The sequence below is a fragment of the Oryx dammah genome, unplaced genomic scaffold (genome assembly GCF_014754425.2).
Source record: "Oryx dammah isolate SB20612 unplaced genomic scaffold, SCBI_Odam_1.1 HiC_scaffold_27, whole genome shotgun sequence".
NCBI lineage: Eukaryota > Metazoa > Chordata > Mammalia > Artiodactyla > Bovidae > Oryx > Oryx dammah.
This window is the reverse complement of record NW_024070211.1, coordinates 101,644,195-101,664,588: the sequence shown is the minus strand read 5'-3', so window position 1 is coordinate 101,664,588 and position 20,394 is coordinate 101,644,195. Positions and strand designations below refer to the sequence as shown.

The 20,394-nt window shown below is 37.8% G+C and overlaps 1 protein-coding gene across 3 annotated transcripts in view; it reads left to right on the top strand.

Moving 5' to 3' along the window:
• The window catches only part of LOC120854855 (fibroblast activation protein alpha), a 75,744-nt gene that overhangs the window by 43,005 nt on the left and 12,345 nt on the right, over positions 1-20,394 (top strand). For all 3 annotated transcript variants that reach the window (XR_005719087.1, XM_040229238.1, XM_040229239.1), the window contains 8 exons: positions 520-624; positions 723-793; positions 3,230-3,283; positions 5,078-5,202; positions 9,503-9,550; positions 15,694-15,792; positions 16,252-16,321; positions 17,063-17,257. Coding sequence is in view for 2 of the 3 variants with exons in the window: in XM_040229238.1 (XP_040085172.1) it covers positions 520-624; positions 723-793; positions 3,230-3,283; positions 5,078-5,202; positions 9,503-9,550; positions 15,694-15,792; positions 16,252-16,321; positions 17,063-17,257 (767 nt within the window). In the remaining variant the exon portion in view is untranslated. The remainder of the gene's footprint in view (positions 1-519; positions 625-722; positions 794-3,229; positions 3,284-5,077; positions 5,203-9,502; positions 9,551-15,693; positions 15,793-16,251; positions 16,322-17,062; positions 17,258-20,394) is intronic.

Here is a 20,394-nt window from a genome sequence, read left to right as displayed (position 1 = left end):
ATTTTCCTCTCAAGTCCAGAGGTCCCTTTCTGCCATTAAAAGCTGTGACTAGCAGTTCGTGATATTTTAATCTTTAAAATGTCTTTATCGCATTGTCAGTATTAGGTGCTTGACATCAAACAAATCAAGAATTACAAGAGGCTATCGGCATTCAGAAGAGTCACATTTCGGTCAAATATAACATTTTGAAGTTTGACTTGGTTAAACATCAACATTCATTTGTGAATTTTATTTAACTAGGTCAAACCACGTAATCTCAGAATACAGAAATTCAAACTAAGCAATATAAACCCAAGGATATGTAGTAGCAATTAAGCAGTATTTGGAATGTATAAGTGCCTGTCAGAAGCACGAGAAGAGCTGTCCATTTGAAAGGAAGGCATCTAGGGTGTGAGTGCTGGAAGGTAGGAGAGGCAAGACTTTCTGGTCCCGATCATTGTAACTACACATGGCTTTTAAAAAATCAATCTTTTTAGTTTGGGTTGTCTCCTGAATATAACCTCTGTTCATTTCTTTCAGTTCTTTGTTTCAACACCAGTGTTCAGCCATGATACCATTTCATACTACAAAATATTTAGCGACAAGGATGGCTACAAACATATTCACTATATCAAAGACACTGTGGTATGTTCCTTCCAAGATTTATCTCCTGAAAGATCATTCACTTGAGGTTGCTCAAATAACGCTCAGCTTCACACAACATAATGTTTGTCTTTTTATAGGAAAATGCTATTCAAATTACAAGTGGCAAGTGGGAGGCCATAAATATATTCAGAGTAACACAGGATTCACTGTAAGTATTGCATGAAGCTTGATGCACCATTCAGGTTTTAATTGGCACTGATGGACGGATGAAATCTACAGCACCACTGCTTTCAGTTAAGAGCATTTTTGTTACTTATTCTAAAGTGTAGTTCAGACAGCTGTGGTTTCATTAAAATTACACATTCTTTAATAATTAGCCAACACAATTTCCTTTTTTGGAAAGAACATTTAGTAGGTGGTTATTTCTCTTCTGATAGTTGGTATATAATTACATTAGAAGTATAAAAGTTTTAGAATAATAACTGGTCCTAAAGACAAATTTTCCCTCTAGCACTTGAAGCAATAAGCTAGATTCAGAAGTCCATGAGGGCAGCCCCTTGATAAGAAACATTCTTGCAGTGATTCATTGTTGTATGAGTTTGAGATTATCTGTAATAGCTATTATTTATTAAGTGATTGCTGTGTACCACATAATATAAAGTAGAAACGATAATCCCAGTTTTACAGATAAGAAAGCTGATACTTGGAAATTTAATTAACTTGGGCAAGGGTACATAGTTAGTGGTAGAACTAGGATTTAAACCTAAAATATATTAAATCTAAGATTCTTATTATTAACCTCATCATGGGGCTTCTTTCTTCTAGGTCTTTCCTTTTCAGTCCATCCTGTGTACTGTCTAAATAGACCATCTTAAATTAAGCATTTTTGATCAAACATTCTAATCAAGAATGTGTAGTTTTTTCCCCCCCTTTACTTCTAATAAAATTAAAATCTAGGGCACTCTCTTATAACTTCCCTGCCATTAGCTTGAATCACTGGATAAAATTTTTTTAGAAACTTGTTGCCAATCCATGGAATTCTCTGAATTGTCAGCAAAGGAGTTTAGCCATTACATGGAGCAGCCACTAAAACTGCCCGTGTAAGATGCGTGACAAAATAAAACCTAATAGGAGATTTCAGGAATATATTTAGGAGGTAGGGGAAAACTGAAGGCAGGAAGACCCTGGTATGGTCGTAATCTAGGCCTGAGGGGACAGAAGCCTGAACTAGAATAGTGGCAGTGAAATGCAGACTCCAAGAGAAAATTATGTCTCCATTTTTTAAAATCTTTGGAACATGGGATAGTGCCTGGCACAAAATAGTTAAATGAATGAGAGGAAAGGTAGACAGACAGTGAAGAGAGACAGAGGCTGAAAAGGTAAGTCAGTGGCTGTGAGGGAAAAGGGAAGGGAAAGAGAGAATGTGGACTCTGTTCTCAGTGTTGGAGACAAAGACAGTTGTGAAACCTTTGACGTAACAAAAAACCTGTAGGGGGAAGTTTGGAAAAATCTGAGTAGTTTATTCACAGGTAGTTTGAGATGATGTGGGAAAAGCAAGTATAGTGATGTTTGGAATCCTATGAAGTCAGTGAAGACATTTAGCAGGATGCTGGTTTAGAAGGTAAAGTTAATAGTAGGAATCAGGTGTATTCTGTTACCTTTTCCTTTTACTGGGGGTTTTCCCATGTGACTCAGTGGTAAAGAATCTACCTGCTAATGCAGAAGACACAAGTTCTATCCATGGGCTGGGAAAATCCCCTGGAAGAGGACATGGCAACCCACTTCTGTATTCTCACCTAGAAAATCCCGTGGACAGAGAGCCTGGCGGCTATAGTCCATGGGGTCCCAAGGATTCAGACGCAATGAACACACACACTGGTGCCTTTTACTGGGAATAACAAAGTCGTTATTTCAGTGAGGATATACAAGCACTTGGGTGAATGAAAAGTTCTGAGAATTAAAAATAAGAAACCTAACCTAAAAATGTTAACACTTTATTGTGCTCTTCCTAAAAATTAAATGTCAGTTATTTTGTTATATTCAGATGAACTCACAGAGGAGAAAACCATGCCCATTAAATTGGATTTCCCACTTTGTTAAGACAGGTTAGAACTGGGACCGAGATACTTAAGTAATAAGCATGCTCTCTTGTGACTTGTTTTGCTTCTGGGTAAATTAGCATGCCCCTTTGTGTGGAATCTTTGGGTAGATGAGTTTCCTGATTTATAAAAAAGTGATCTACTGTCAGTGCTTCTGTAAAATAAATTCTAAACATGTTCAAAATCATAGATAAAATTAAATAGTTTAGCACAAAGAAATCAGTAAACTGTTAATTATGGAAAGGAAAGAGGTGATATTAATCAAACATCCTAGCTTAACCAAAAAAGAATACTCAACATAATTTAATGTTTCGCCTATAATTTATAAATATACTTGTGTAAATATATTTTATATATGTATAAGTCAGAGTATGTACATAAAATTCAGAAGCATGAACAGCAGCAATTTGTGTACATAAGTGCCAATTAATTGCTTCATTCCATTAAAGTTGGACTATATTGTTTACTATATTAGTAGTATATTAAAGGTTCTATCACCATTTAGCCATCAATAATTATCTGATAACTTCTGAATATATTTTCAGGTTTTATTCTAGCAATGAATTTGAAGGCTACCCTGGAAGAAGAAATATCTATAGGTAATTTATGTCAATTCATTCCAATATTTTTATATATTGAAATTTGAATAAAAATCTATCAGAGTCCTCAGAATGTATAAAATATTTTTAAAAAGCTGAAATGTAATAAAATTAATTTATGAATTAAAATATTCAGAGAATATGTATACTACATCACTATAAAATATATGCCCCCTAACATACTAGCTAACCAAATGTTTTCAAAAATTTTAATGCTGACATAAATTAAAAATTTTTAATTTATAAGAAATTTTAATGCTGATATAAACATGGCATTAAACATTTCAACTAAATTTAGAGGCAATTGAGAAAATTCATGTAACATACATTCATCAAGTTACTACTGTATACCATGCATTGTGTTTATTCCTGTAATGTGTGATTTAACATGACTTGCTTTGAGACTATTATGATTAGAAGGAAGTTATCTCTGTTCATATATTAGTGTTTTAGTTTATGGCCCCCTTGGTGATTGAAATGGTGCCCTTAACAGTCCCTTCTGGATATGGAAGTGAAAACAATAGCTTCCATGGGTTGGTGGTCTGCTATAGCCCTTGCACATTTTTATCTGCTTTATATATGTAATTTCATTTAATCACAACAACAGCTCTATGCAGTCAGTGATGTTGTTGGGCCAGGATTTATACCTGGGCATTCTGAACTTGACCCTTTATTGCTAACCGCCTACCTAATGTTTTCCAAGATCACACCAAAATATAAATGTGAATACTACTAACTGTAGTGAAAATAAATTCTTCCTTCTGCTGCATTCCTCTGTTCGCTTCTGGATCATAGCTTTTCATATGTTGAGAAGAATCCCCCTCTGATGATAGCAATGACTCTGATCACCCTCTACCATGCTCAAGGCAATGTCAGGGGCAGCAGCAGAAGGAACACTGCAGTAGCCGCAGGTACACTTACCAGCCACATCAGAACTCCACCTCTGGCTGCATCCTGGCATAAAACCACCTGGTCCTCCCCAAATGAGACTCTGAGGGTTTGGGGTAAGGTCTGGGAAGTTGTATGTTAAAGCCAATTACTCAGAGAGTTGGGCCGGTGTAGTGGGTACAGGTTGGCTTGTGTAGGGCCATTTGGAGGGGGCATTTCCAAGAAGAGCTTCCATGAACCCAGATTTCCTGCCAAATAAAATGAAAGGCATGAGATCTACTGAAAATCATGTTTGTTTGGCTTTTTTCCCCAAATGGCTTATTACTAATTTCCCCTTCCAGATATATGATAAGGACAAGAGATCCCTTTTTCGGTAATACTGCCAAATCTTTATTGTCTGTTTTGCCATGGGAGCACACATTATAGGAGATAATTGAGAAAATTCATGTAATACACATTCATTAAGTTAGTACTGTATACCAGGCATTGTATTTATTCATATAATGTGTGATTTCTTTTAACATGACTTGCTTTGAGCAGATGGGAGAGAGATGGTACATGGGATATGAAACAACTAGGCATTCTCAACCACTTTGTAAAGTAAGAGATTGATAGCTATAAGAAGTGACTACCTCGCTCCCATTTGAGGTGCTAGATATTTCTCCCATCGCCAGAAAACCGCCAAGGGCTTCTCCCTCAACGTCTGTGCCTATTGAGGCAAAGATGGGTTGAAGATCAGATAAATCAAAATACTGTGATTCTCCCTTTACTTTAAATGATATTGGCAACAGGAAAATAGTGAGCTTGATGTTAATATGTAAATCAGTCATTTTGCATGGAGTAGTACATTTTGATAAATACAATCTCTAAATTCCAGCTTTTAGTTTTATTTTCATTTCCCTCCAGAATTAGCATTGGAAGCCATTCTCCAAGTAAGAAGTGCATTACTTGCCATCTAAGGAAAAAAAGGTGCCAATATTACACAGCAAGTTTCAGCGACTATGCCAAGTACTACGCACTTGTCTGCTATGGTAGGTAACGGAGCTAACACAGGCTCTGCCCTTCTCGGCCTCTTTCCTTGTCCTTGTCATCATTATCTGATCAATCCTTAGCTACAGGTTATTGAGCACCTGTTATATGTGAGGACCTTATCTGCCTTATCTTATCTAATGCTTACGGGAAAAAAATGTAAGGAGGATAGGAAGGCATTATTATCTCCATTTTTTGCAGTTGAGGAAACAGACCTTTTGTAAAGGTCCACACTGCTGGTAACCATCAGAGCCAGATGGGAGTAAGAGTTCCTTGGCTGTAAATCCCAACCTCGTACCCACCATGTACCATAGCACCATGACATTGTATTGTGAGAGCAATATCATAAAAAGAAGCATCCTCTGATAAAATGGTTCCTGGACTTCAGCCCCATTTGCTTGGAGAAATGACAATCTCCTATAGCCAGGGAAAGAAATCTGAGCTGTTTGTCTTGGAGGCCAGCAATTCTTTGAACTATAGCTTCCATGGGTATGGAAAATAAGCTTTTGTCACCTAGTATATCCTTTCTAAATTTGAGAAACATAATAAGTAATTCATTCAAGTATTTAAAAAAAAAGCTCATAAAATATACTAGATGTTTCCTGGTTGTTTTGGTTATATGTCCATCTAACAAATAATTTCAATCCAGATAATTTTATTTTATGCATAACCTTTCATCTGTATCTTGAACGCATAGCAAAGTTGGGTTAGGCAACCAGTAAATCACTGAAATATGTTAGGTCCTTGCTAGTCATTACGGCGATTTTGGAAAACTGATCTGAAACATATCTACCCCTCCATTCTCTGTTCTGACACCTCTTCCCCCACCACTATTAATCCCTGAGTTTCCCTGCGAGTTGAGGGTGGACAGAAAACAAAAGGGAGTTATTAAAAAACATATGCCATTCTTGTTTCTGGTGTCTGGCAGACACCGGTATTTGGTGGACAGCTCAGAATATAAACAGAATCTCTGACTGATTTCAATCCCTGCTCAGTGTAGAGGACCCTGAGGTTCCCTTTACTTGCCAAAAGAAAGGTTACCCTGACATGCCACTTCTTCAGTCCAATCATCTGGCCCCAGCTCTTTTGACTATGTGAAAATGAGTGAGCATTTTAATTCAAATGCTTCCTTCAAGATGGCACAAGATACCACTTTAATACAACACTTTCACAAAAGGTTTGGTCTTTGGCATCTCTGTAAAGTCAAAAGATTGTTGTTCATGACCATACTTGCTAATTGTGGTTACAGCATTTCAAGGTATACGTTAAATGTCCCTCTCAATTTCTGTGCAACATTTTTCATCTCAAGCTACGTATTCGTGCAGCATATATTGAAGCTTACACGCCAGGCACAGGGTATCATTGAAATAACTGTCCTGAATCATCTGGTTGTCTATTTTCTCTCCTGGAGGCAGAATAAACTTTCCTTTCATCTTTATATTCATAAGGCCAAAAAAGAATGGTTAGTGCATGATAGACGTAGAATGTTTGTGGAATGAACATAGGTAACTAGGGGAGATCAAAACATTCCTGCTTTTTGCAAAGCGTACCCCAAGCCTCATTTTTACGCTGATATTTGTTGTTGTTGTTGTTGAGTTGCTAAGTTGTGTCTATCTCTATGCAACCCATGGACTACCACACCAGGCTCCTCTGTCCATGGGTTTTCCCAGACAAGAATACTAGAGTGGGTTGCCAATTTCTTCTCCGTGTGATCTTCCTGACCCAGGGATCAAACCTGCATCTCCTGCATTGACAGACAGATTATTTCTGAGCCACCAGGGAAGCCCTTTATGCTGATATATTTACTGATAAAGACATCAGTGACCCTACTCATACAAACGCATTTATATTTTATGTATTCCGCATTTGTACAGTACTTTAATGCTTTTTGAAAGCACTATATCACTTCTTAGTGTCTTCCTAAGATCTGCTTGAGCTTAAGTACCCCCTGAAGAGTAAGAAATCAAATACTAATCTCTCATCAAAAGTTGGTGAAAGACTCCTTTCTGGAACTTGAATCGCCTGACTTTTCCACACTCACTCTTCCTCGGCAGTATGGTAATTTCCCATTTAGCAAAAAATATACTGTGTGGGAAGCATCACATCGTCTGGTGTTTTTGAAGCTCCAGTAAAATGAGTCACTGCACCATCATAGGAAAAACCTTGAAATCTTCCCCTTTAGGACTAAGAGTAAAGCTTCATTATGTAACTTCAAACTCTCTGAGAGAGATGGTGAGTAAATCCCAGATAATAGGATTGAAGTAGGTAAAATCATATTGATGATGCTGATGGAAAAAAAGCAGTGCAAAGAATACTTCTGCCACTAGGACCACACCCTCAGGCCACTTGTGTCAAGGGCAGTCAGTCATTAGTTTGTCTCATAGTTTGGACAAAAGATATAAGCTAGTTATCCCTACTGGAACTGCACACCTACGAACATCCCATAAGGTGGGTGCTGTTTGACTAAAGTTTAGAAATTCAGATTCATGTCTCATTGCCTTACATGCTAACAAAAATTACAGTATGTATTTGTACATTTTAATAATGTTGAAGAAAATCTAGTCAAAATGAAAATCTCTGAAATTAAATCCTATCAAATTGAGATTCCACACAGTAAGCATTGCTGGTTTTTGAGGGAGCCTAATAAATGGTATCCTTTCTCCTCGCTCTCAGGTCAGATTGAGGAGTCAGGCAGGAAATCAAAATATTAGCTTTATTGCCTATAAAGGTTAACTGGAAAATGGGACTAAGACCCCAGAATCACAATTACTCATACAAATATGGGTATAACCAGACAGCCTCTGGCTTCGCCCATGGGGCCTGCCACTTTTAACACTTATAGCACACTGAGAAGCAAGTCAAAAGCATCTTCTCTGTAGGCCGAAAGATGTCAGGAACAAGGCAGAAGAAGGAACTACTCACATCCAGGGTTTCTAATAACTTTACAAACATATTTCCAGGTATTATTTATTCTATAGTTCAAGTAAGTAATAGTTTTTTAAATATTTACAGATATTGTTAAAATGACCAATTTTTGGACTTTCCTGGCAGTCCAGTGACTGGGACTCCATGCTTTCACTGCACAGCAGGAGAGCAAAAATTAGATCCCTGATTGGGGAATTAAGATCAAAAAAAAAAGGCCAATTTCTGTACAGAGAACCTGAATTGCATGTCGAAATATATGGTGGACATTGGTTTGCCACTCAGACCTCCTACCTTCAGGACTGAGTCCTCATTTCTCCAGCTGCTGAGAGAGCTGGTAGATAAAAGCTTACAGCTGGGGCCCCCGCACCCAAGCCAGAGATCGTTCTTCTCTCAGGCCAAAATCAAGAATCACTCCATTCTGGGAGATAAAAGGCAAACTAGTTGGCTCCATCCAAGACAACTCTGAAGGCCAGCCAGCTCCAGAGCTCCCAGTGAGGTTGGCTGAGGTCTCTGTTGTGACTGCACCCTGACCCACCTTTTTTTCTCTTCCCCCACAGCTGGAATCCTAATACAGCACCTCAGATGAACTTTTGGTGCACAAAACAGACGTCCTTCTAGGTCTGTTTCGTAGGGAATGTGTCCTGTCACAGCATATTGAACAGGAAATATTTTCTGTATAAATGTATTAATTGCCTATAGCAATTAAGGGGGCTTTCCTAGTGTCTCAGTCGGTAAAGAATCTGCCTGCAATGCAGGAGACCTGGGTTCAATCCCCAGGTGAGGAAGATCCCCTGGAGAAGGAAATGGCAACCCACTCCAGTACTCTTGCCTGGAGAATTCCACGGACAGAGAAGCTGGACAGGCTGTAGTCCATGGAACTGCGAAGAGTCGGAATGACTGTGCAACTAACTTTCATAGCAATTAAGTGAAAGAAGAAAAAGTTGCTGAGTTCTACCTACCAAACTAAACTGAACATTGAACCAAGAAGCAAAATTGAAAATATAATCTGAGTATTAGTGAAGTTAAAGACATAGCTAAAACTGGCCCATACAGCATATCTTCTCAGAAGACCATTTGTCACTGCAGCTTCTGGGGCCCATTTGTGTAATTAGATACTGACTATTTAGGATCACTCTTGGAAATATATACAGGCAACTCTTCTCTTATGTCTGTTCTTTGACTGGGCTCTGGTCTCATGTATTGTTTGAATGTAACTTAAAAGGGGATGTTTACTTCTTTAAGGGAGAAAAAAAATAGTTGCCTAAGTAAAAGAGGTAATTGAGCTTGACAGTAATCATAAATACGACCAGCAATTCTTACTGAAAGCTAAATGTTATTTTAAAACTAAGCCATGCTTTTGTTTCATCCTGTGCACAGGCCCAGGCCTCCCCATTTCCACCCTTCATGATGGCCGCACCGACCAAGGTACTGTCTCCCACATGCTGTTGTCTTAAGAAATCCTGGACTCTTGTGACACTAGAGGAAGCAAGACAGCTTCCCCACACCAGCAAGGGGAGCAGTGACATATAGCCTAGTGCATAGCTTATGATTATATTGATCAACCTATTCTTTGTCAAACCTGATCATATGAAAGTTAATTATTATTTGCAGTAAGAACCTGGCATAAAGCAGATGAGTTATATAAGACAAATTAATCCTGTCTTCACCAATCACCCTTATAAAAACACAGAAGCTTAAAATTGGAAGGAAACTGAAGATTTTTAGTACACTCTCCCTCCCGAATAAGAAGGCCTGTTTTTTTTTTTTAACATCCCGAACTGGAGATGAGTTCCGGATATAACTCCAGTTCGAAGCAGAGGGTGACTATCATGCTAGCTTTTTTGTTTTAACAGCTACATCACACTGTTGCCACGTATGAGAGCCCTGAAATTTGGAGGCTCTTTCCATTTTCAACTGCTATCAGGGCAGATATCCTCCATCCTGTATTCGTGATATTGGTTCAAAAATAGTTCACAGCTCAAAGATGACCATTTTTACTCTCGACGGAGATATACAAGTGTATAATTGCCCTGAGACTCTTCCTGCGCTTCTCTGTTACCTTTTGATTTACTATGAAACGTTGTGGGGTTGAAGTTGATGGAATCTAAGGACAAAAAGGGACTTCAGCACTCAAGCCTGTGATTGTCCTTGGACAGCTTTGGTGACAAGTCAGGAGACTGACTGCTTTGGAATTAGTTTGGCTGCCAGCTACAGGTGAAAATAAGGCAATGAGGAAAATCAGAGTCCATTCAGGAGCTCAGGACAGGACAAGCATTGTAATAATGAAACTGCGAATTTAGTTTCGAAGTTTTGGTTTGTTTGTTTGTTTGTTTTTTAACCTTGTGTCTAATAATGAAATACTTTAAAGAATAACAGATTGTATTTCTGAGTTTGGCTCATTTCAACCTTCAGTGAGAGAAATTTTAAAGCAAGACTAGTTTCAAATTTCTAAGTCTTTGTTTTAATGGAAATCACCATAAATGTGTAATTCTCTTTTGTTCTCAAAAGAGAACACAATCTCTGATTTGCGTAAAATAATCTTGATAACTTTTAGCCATTTGAACCTGGGGAAAGTAATTGCATGACTGCAAAATAAAGGTCAGCATCTCTTTTTATTTTTTATTTTTATTTTTTTAATTTTTATTTTTACTTTATTTTACTTTACAGTACTGTATTGGTTTTGCCATACATTGACATGAATCCACCACAGGTGTACATGAGTTCCCAAACATGAACATAAAAGCTTCTCTTTTCAAATGAATTTCCACTTTCTTACTGTTCTTCTCATATTCCTGCTAGATACCAACTTTTGCACTGCTTACAAAACTTTTATCACTTCATTCAGTACTTACAAAATAGGTACAATGTTCATGTGTCTATATATGTTATATGTATTTACACGTTTTTAACTCTCAAAATCAATGAAAATTCTTTTATAGCGTAGTTCTGCAAACTTGCCCCATGATGAAATTCTTCAGAGAGGTTTATTATAAATACAGGTTCTCAGGTCCGCCTTCAAAATTCCAGTTTAATAAGTCTTATTTTGGGCTGCTGCTGCTACTGCTAAGTTGCTTCAGTCATGTCCGACTCTGTGCGACCCCATAGAAGGCAGCCCACCAGACTCCCCCGTCCCTGGGATTCTCCAGACAAGAACACTGGAGTGGGTTGCCATTTCCTTCTCCAATGCATGAAAGTGAAAAGTGAAAGTGACGTCGCTCAGTCGTGTCCGACTCTTCGCGACCCCATGGACGGCAGCCCACCAGGCTCCTCCGTCCATGGGATTTTCCAGGCAAGAGTACTGGAGTGGGGTCCAGATAAGTTTCAGAGTAGCTTTTCAGAGCAGATGCTATGTCTTCTATTTATTTGTAGTTTCTCTTTGCATTTGGTGCCAAAATTTTTCATTCAATACATATTTATTAAGCACCTATTACATTAAACCAGGCACTTTGCTAGAAAATACATCCTAAAAGTGAACAGATATTGCATTAGAGATGGTCCTGTTCTCAGAAGATTACAGGTCAGTGGGGAATGCAAATGTGTGAACAGTTACAACACAATGGGATTAAAGTATTAAGATAGGGAAAGTAGAGAGTCATGAGAGCATATTAGCAGGGCTCCTCCTCTGGAATAGGGGGTTAAGAAATGTTTCCTAATGATGACCACATCAACCTTAAGACTCATAAATATAAGGGAGAGGTTGATGCTGTTTGGATGTCTAACTTGGTCAAATGGATTCACACTGATGCTTTTTACTGAAAGATGGGACCCATTGTGGAGAAAATGTTTTTGGAGAGGTGATGAATTTTGTTTTGAATATTGAGTTTGAGGTACTGATGACATGTATCCAAGAAGAGCTGTCCTAGAGTGACATACTTTTGGATCTGGATGTTGGAGGATTAGTTTGAGTTGAAGATAATTATCGGGAAGTTATTCATTTAAGGAATACATGGTTACTAAGCTTGTGGAAATGCATGAGAGAGCAGAGGGGGAAAGTGAGGGTGGGCAAGGGTAGTAAAGAATGAGCCTAGAGTAAAATTGTGCAGAACACCGACATGAGAAATGGAAAGAGTAAATGAACCTGTAAAGGAGACTGAGGGTGGAGAGAAGAAGTGTGGACTCATGGCACGCAGCGGAGAAGAGGATCTCAAGAAAAGGGAGTGCTCGTCTGTGTCAAGCACTTCAGAGTGAAACAAGACCTGCCCTAAATCAATGAGCTTAACAAAGTAAGGATGAGCATTAGCTTAGTCAGAACAGTTTCAGTGGAGCAGTGGAGGTAGAAGCAAGATTGAAGTAAATTTAGGTTTGCATAGGAGGTAAGTAGATAAAAAGAGACTATTTTCAATAGGTCTGACTGATGAGTGGAGGAAAGAGGTAGATAATCCTGGAAGAGATTGATAGAGGTTTAAATTAGCTTTTGAAAGCTGATAAACATTTGAGAATGGTTGAATGCTGATGGAAGAAATGTGGAGACCATGGTTGAAGACATAAAGGAGTGGCTGTCCCTCCACTTGGGGTAAAGTGGAGTCCAGAGACAGGTGAGGAAATTAATCTCTGGCCTTGTGATGAGAGAGAGTGAGGAAATTTTTGATGTAGTTCTATGAAAGTTTGTAGAAAACAGGGCTTCCCTGATAGTTCAGCTGGTAAAGAATCCACCTGCCACAGTTTATAGAAAACAGTGCAATGGCTATATTTTCTTTGCAAAGTGAAGTAAAGTCATTGGACAATAACAGATAGCACTTGACCCAGACGCTATAAAAACATAGAAGAGTCAACACTTGACATGGAGGACCCATTTGAGGTTTAGGAACTTCAGACACAGCAGATTTTCATTAAAATTGCTCAGCTGATTGAATAGCCTTATTTATCAGGTTCCTGAAGATTCTTCACATAATTTAATCAATGAATAATATATCATAGTTAATATGATTTTAACAAATAAATCAGATGTAATCTATCATTCTTACACCTTGATTTCATCATAATGAAGAGTCTCCAAACATATGGACATGTGGACTCCAACCACATATCATGTACTTGGTACTGAGCATGCTGGGCATCAAGTATACAATGATGAGTAAAAGAAGGTAAAAGGTATAGTCTGGGCTCTAGCAAGCCTTGCCATATTATATACTCCTAATGCAAAGCCACATAGGGAAGCCCAATTGCAACCCCTCCCTCTCTTCACAGTCCTGTGAAATTCTATTTTGCTCCAAGAGGTAGGAAAATTGCTCATCTACTATCCATAAAGATGCAACTCTGGACTGTCGAAGCATTAATAAGCTTTTCTATTCAACTTGTCATTTCAGTAAGTCCTTAACTGGGAACAGACTAGAGAAGGAATCAAGGTCAACCCAATCAGGCAACATCCGTGTATTGTCTCAGACTTCCAGCATCTGTCGGCAAAATGATAAACATGGTCTAAGTAAATATTACAGCCACTCTGTATACTGCTCCACATAGATTCCTTTTGTCCTTGACAGTTCCACAATCAGAACCCACACATAGAGAATGAAGGACTGGCTCCATTGTACTTAGAACTGAGTATTCATTTAACTTATTTTTTTTAGTTTTGAGTTTTTAATTGAAATATAGTTAATCTATAATGTTGTGTTAGTTTCAGGTGTATAGCAAAGTGATTCAGCTATGTGTGCACGCTAAGTCACCTCAGTTGTGTCCAACTCTTTTCGACCTCAGGGACTGTAGCCTGCCAGGTTCCTCTGTGCATGGGATTCTCCAGGCAAGAGTACTGGAGTGGGTTGCCATTTTCTCCTCCAGGGGATCTTCCCAACCCAAGGATCAAACCCACACCTCTTACATCTCCTGCATTGGCAGGAGCATTCTTTACCCCTAGTACAACCTGGAAAGTCCTTAAAGTGAAAGTGAAAGTCGCTCAGTTCTGTCTGAGTCTTTGTGACCCCAAGGACTGTAGCCCGCCAGGGCTCTCTGTCCATGGAATTCTCCAGGCAAGAATACTGGAGTAGGGGCCCATTCCCTTCTCCAGGGATCTTCCCAACCCAGGGATCAAACTTAGGTCTCCTGCATTGCAGGCAGATTCTTTACCTTCTGAGTCACCAGGGAGGTCCATATATATATATCCTCTTTCAGATTCTTTTCCATTATAGGGTGTTACAAGATACTGAATGTATTGATAGTTCCCTGTGCTATACAGTAGGTCCTTGTTGTTTATCTATTTATACACAGTAGTACATATATGTAAATCCAAACCTCCTAATTTATCTCTCCCCATCTCCTGCTATTTCCTTTTTTAGTTTTAACTTTTAAATTGCCACAACTGTCTCTTTCCTGATGGATTATCCAAAGTTAAAATGAAATGTATTATGTATCTTATACAACTCATACCAAAACATCTATCCTTGTTCTAAGATTAAATGTAACACGTTGGAGCAAAATGCCATGAGTACATGAAAACTGAGAGTTACAAGAGAAGTGGTTTGGCAAACTTAGTGTAGTTACAAGCACTCCCCCAGCTCCCCATCTTCAAGGTCCACTTTTTTTAAAAAGCACAAAAACAAGGAGTCCACAGGCCTGCTGTATCTCAGAAGTCATCCAAACCTTCTTTTTAAAAATAAAGCTACAAACATCACTTATTATTCAAAAACCTAACTTTTCTCAGGAGATCAATGGATTTGTTCAGTTAAACAGCAGTTTTTTAGGAGATCTTTGCCAGGTGCCCCTTTGACAGTTCTCTTTAGGAGTCTTGGGTTGGCTCAGATGGTAAAGAATCTGCCTGCAATGCAGGAGAACCAGGTTCACTCCCTGGGTTGGGAACATCCCTTGGAGAAGGAAATGTCAACCCACTGTAGTATTCTTGCCTGGAGAATTCCATGGACAGAGGAGCCTGGAGTGCTACAATCCATGGGGTCACAAAGAGTCAGACATGACTGAGTGACTAACACTTTATGATGAAAGACAAAGATCGTAGTGTGTATATATGGTTGTCCTACGAAGATATATAACTATCTTGAAGGAAGGGATTTGAAAGAATTGAATGCACAGTAATTCAATTACCAAAAAAAAAAAAAAAAAAAAAATACTCTATTATAAACAAATACAGCAACAAGAGTTTAAGAAAGAAATAGATATGAAAAAATCACAGACAATATTTGATCTTGTGCATTGAAGATTTTAAAACAAACTTTATAGCTATATACTTAATTGCTTTAAATATGAAGTATCAGCAATATAGATTTTATTTCTACCACTACTGTTTTAACAAATATTTTTTTCAAAATGCTACCTACTCAGGGCACTTATTAAAAAAAAGTTTGGACACAGGAAAATGTGGCTGAATAAGCATTGTTACTTCTGTGATTCTGCTCAAAATGTGTTTTGATGCCATCAGGGTCAGTTTAGGAGACAATGATTGATGTCTTTTACAAGCTCATCCCTGCTCTAAAGCCTGTGTTAAAAATCTGCTTGTCAATATGAAAATACTTAAGCAATCCGTATACCATTTCAGTTTCATCCATAGTAAATTCAAAGACATTTTAAGAAAGAAACTTTTTATAGAACTTCTATTAATTAAAAATGAACTTCTTTTTTTTAAGAAATTAAAATCCTGGAAGACAACAAAGAATTGGAAAATGCTTTGAAAAATATTCAGCTGCCCAAAGAAGAAATTAAGAAACTTAAAGTGGATGATATGAGTAAGATCTTTAAAAACTTCTCCTGAATAAATATGAAGCTGAGCACTTATCTTGCTTTTTAGAAACAAAATTGTAGGGTAAATATTATAGTACAACCCTATAATATTACAGGATCTTAATTTAAAAATCTTACTGTAGCAATAAGGTTTTATGAAATATCTTTCATATGTTTGTGAATAGGGTTGATATTTTTTATATAGCTCCATTTCAACACTGATTTTTTTTAAAGTTTATCTAATTTTAATTTTAGAATGTGTGCTTCTAGAAAAACAATAGTTCGATATTTCTAGTAACTTGTAAATTAGACAAAATACATAATAAAAATCAAGAAAAACATAGTCTTGATTCTTCACAATTTACCAATTATAAGTTGATTTTATGTTATATATTATTATTAAAGAAAATAAATAATGCTGAGTATACTGGAATGAAGATTTTTCTCTGTTTTTGTTTTTCAAGCATTGTGGTACAAGATGATTCTTCCTCCTCAGTTTGACAAATCAAAGAAGTATCCCTTGCTAATTCAAGTGTATGTAATATTTTCTTTGGTTTAAAAACTATTTATTGAAAGCATGCTGTATTAAATACACATTTGTGAGATAGAATGAACCATTCTCCTCAGTAACAGTTTCTATTGATGGTGTTTTATATATTCCCCAACTAATCAGAGTAAATAAAATATGGCTATTTAAAATAGCTTGAGAAAGTTTTGAGATTTTTAGATGGACTTGCTTGCATTTGCTGTTTTGAATTTCCTTTGTGTGGCAAATTGCCTAATGTGTCAGAATACCTTTGAGATAGAGAAATTGCAGCCAAAAAAATATTGTAAATCATCTTCACATCTTATGTAATTGAGTTCGAAATGAAATAAGGGAATGGAATACATTTTGTGGAATCACACCCCAAATCAGTGCTGACCTACACACAATTTGCTTAAAACACCATGGATTTTTTTTAGTATATCTTATGCCTGCTTTTAGCAAGTGGCAGGTGGCAGAAATGACGAAAAACCCACACATATTCCTTGAAATGCCAACCCTAGATGTATCCATTTTGGGGAATAGGAGGGGCTGTGTCCCAGAACAACTTCCTTGTAGCAAACCTCTGGGAAAAGCCTGGTCCTCTCTTGATTCTGAGCCAGTTCTAATGCCGCTGTTATTGAAATTTTATCATACGAATGTACTGGGAAATACTAAAGGCAATTCTTGGCCCCGATGGGAAGTTGAGTTTCACAAAAACATCAGAGAGTCTCTTTCTTTTTTCCCTTTAGGTATGGTGGTCCCTGCAGTCAGAGTGTAAGGTCTGTATTCGCTGTTAGTTGGATATCTTATCTTGCAAGTAAGGAAGGGATAGTCATTGCCTTGGTGGATGGTCGAGGAACAGCTTTCCAAGGTGACAAACTCCTGTATGCAGTGTACCGAAAGCTGGGTGTTTATGAAGTTGAGGACCAGATCACAGCTGTCAGGTGAGCGCCTTCTCATTCAAACAGAAACTGATGTCAACAAAAGTTATGCAATAACTTTTGGGTTTCTCCATCCTTAATGCCTTAATTCTTTTTGTCTGTTTTCCTAACGTCATCTAAAGCTATCATTAATCATCAAGGGATATTTTTACCCAATATGAGAAAAAAATTATTCACAGAAAAGAGTAGAAAAATAATTCATAGTGAAAGATGATAAATACTCTCTTTCCGTGTTTTAGTCATTCTAATAGTCATTAACATGGCTCACAATTAACAGAAAAATTTGTATGACTTTAGGAATGGTCTGTAGAAAACAGGACATCTGAGTGCTCAATTTTTGTACTATAGATCAGACATATGTTCACTCATTGACTCAGCCATTCAAGAGCAGGTGAAGTAGTATATGCAATTACAATGCTCTGTATAAAATCATGCAATTTACAATCTCAACTTTCAGTGCACTTACACGGAACTTTCTGTATTTACCTCAGTGAACAGGGTTATCTGTGTGGCCCATGCAAAGTGCATCTACAGCAGTGGAGATGCCAACTGGGTTTGGCCTTCACCTTGCTTGCAACCATTATTCTGCAAAAGTATAAGGGAGGCCTTAAAACCCGATGTTTTGAGAAGACAAAAGCTAGAGGATAGATTTATAGTGATAATTCTGGAAAGAATTCAATCACATGTTTTCCAGAGAAATGTTTTAGGAATCAGACCCTGAATGTCTGACCTGAGGACTTGGGATTGTAATCCCTCTCTGGTAGTCCTCCAACTCTTGTTGCTGTCGTCCAGTCACTAAACTGTGTCTGATTCTGCAACCCCACGGACCGTAGTCCACCAGGCTTCCCTGTCCATGGTCCTCAAATTACCTCTTCCTGCTAAAAAAAAAAAAAGAAAATGAAATTTGTTTCCTTGAATCTCTTAGGAAATGCAATCAGGCTAAATTTTTTACATAGCAAAAAAATCATATGTACATATTTGAAAATACTAGTAAATACTGTTCAAGGTTGAGAAATAAATTCAATGCAGTAAAGCAGGGAAAAAAAGCCCTACAGCGGCACAAATTTTGAATGCCCCAAAGGAAATGCATTTGAGGTCAAAGCTTAAGGAAAAAAAAAAAACTGAGCCCTATGTTCTTCAGTCTCCTTCGCAAGTGGTACACATGTGAGTCCCTTAAAGCTTCAGTAGTTACAGGGTCAAATCTGCTCATCTGGGGTAAGTTTGGCACTTTAGACATTCCCACAATTTTGAAACTTTATATAACTTCAGGGATAGTGATAAGAAAGAATTATATGAGAAACAATATACTGTTATACATGATACCAATAAAAACATTTCCAAAATAGAATAATAATCAATCAATAGGGTTTCAAACTGATTTTTAGCCTAGGGTTATTTTTAAGAGAGAAAATTTGTAAAGTTCAGACCAGTCTCCAAAATTAGAAAAACATGCTTTTTCCCCTGTTATTAACATTTTGTTGATTTAACTACATTATTGGCAATATTTCTGATAACCCTCCTGAAAGCTCTTCAGAATTTTGGAGGTAAATTTTATAAAGCCTGGTTGGTCTCAAAGTACTCAGATTATCTAGCTAACCTTTAACCTAGTCTTGCCACATTAAGTGTTAATGTTTCATTTCCATGTTAACTATTGCGCTATCATTTCCTGTAAATGTCATCCTTTTGGAATAAACCTAGGAAGGGAGCTGTTAAGAATTTCCTGTTCCCATGTATCACCTGTTATTTGCTTTTACCCCAGATGCAAGGCAATATGATTGCTAGCTTCTGGGAGATCATAAAATCATGATTGATTTTATGGCTTCAAACTGGCTTCAAGCACTAGCAGCAAGATTGCTTTGTTTGGGTTTTTTTTTTTTTTTTTTGACAAAGAAAGTGAACCTTCTTTTCTTCCATTTGGCTTTTGAAGTTTGTGGGCGAGTTGCCAAAATACCACAGTTGACAGCCCGTTTTCTCTACCTACTGTGAACAACATCCACACAGGTAGCAACTCTCCGTTTGCTACTGCCTTTCTCCCCTGAAGACGCCTCAGTGTCCTTCAGAATTAGTGTCGAGTAAGCTGTGACTGACGGGGCTTCTTCCCATCTGTTTGTCCCGGGCATCTGCCCAACTCCTCTGTGCAGCAGAAACGTGCATTTTGAATCCATGCAACAAGCAAAATGGTTGCTGTGAAATCCCTTTAAGAAATTCCATTATTCAACTAACGCAAATCATTCCATCCCAATTCCAGAGAAGAATGAGGAAGGACATTAACGTCACTTAAGGCAACCAAAAAAAAAAGAGTTTTTCTGGTCATGAGTGTCACTTTGGTCCCATCCCCTTCTTTTACTTCACTGTCCCATCCAGGCCTCTGTAATGGCTCATTCACTTTGCTTTTTCCTTCCACTGCTTCTGTTTCTTTGAGAGTTTCTTCTATCAAAACACTCCCTAAATAAATTGCAATGACTCTCGAACACCAGCCCTCAGGTAAGCATGGAGTAAATTAGCCCAAAACACTCTTGCTTTGTACCAGCAATGCACTTAGATGTCTGAGAGTTTCCTAGGACTTTCTGAAGGTCACCATTAAGCATGGCCCTTTGCTCCTAAGGAGAAATTTGTCTTCAAACTTGATTTCAAATGAAGAGTCTTTTGTGATGGAGCTTGAATGAATCATGTTCATATTCTAAAAGATACATATAATCGTCCAAAACATGATAAACAGAGGGTATCTAAATATGAAATGAGAGAGGGATAGGTATTTTTCCATGGATGGATGTGACCAAAAATGAGACAGTGATTATAATGTGTGCGTGTGTACTAAGTCGCTTCAGTCGTGTCCAACTCTTTGCTACCCTATGGCCTGTAGCCTGCCAGGCTCCTCTGTCCATGGGATGCTCCAGGCAAGAATATTAGAGTGGGTTGCCCTGCCCTTCTCCAATTATAATGCGTGTCAACTTAAATAAAAGGTTAAAATGAGGCAAACTCAGAAGTGTTTAAAAATGAGTTTACTCAGGTATAGCAGAGGAATTGCAGTTCTGGACTCACAAACTATAGCTATAGGCCAGTTCATTGAGGGTTTGGGATAGGCTGTATTATAGGCAGAGAATATAAAGAGGGAAGAGTTCAGTGAGAGTCTTGGGAAC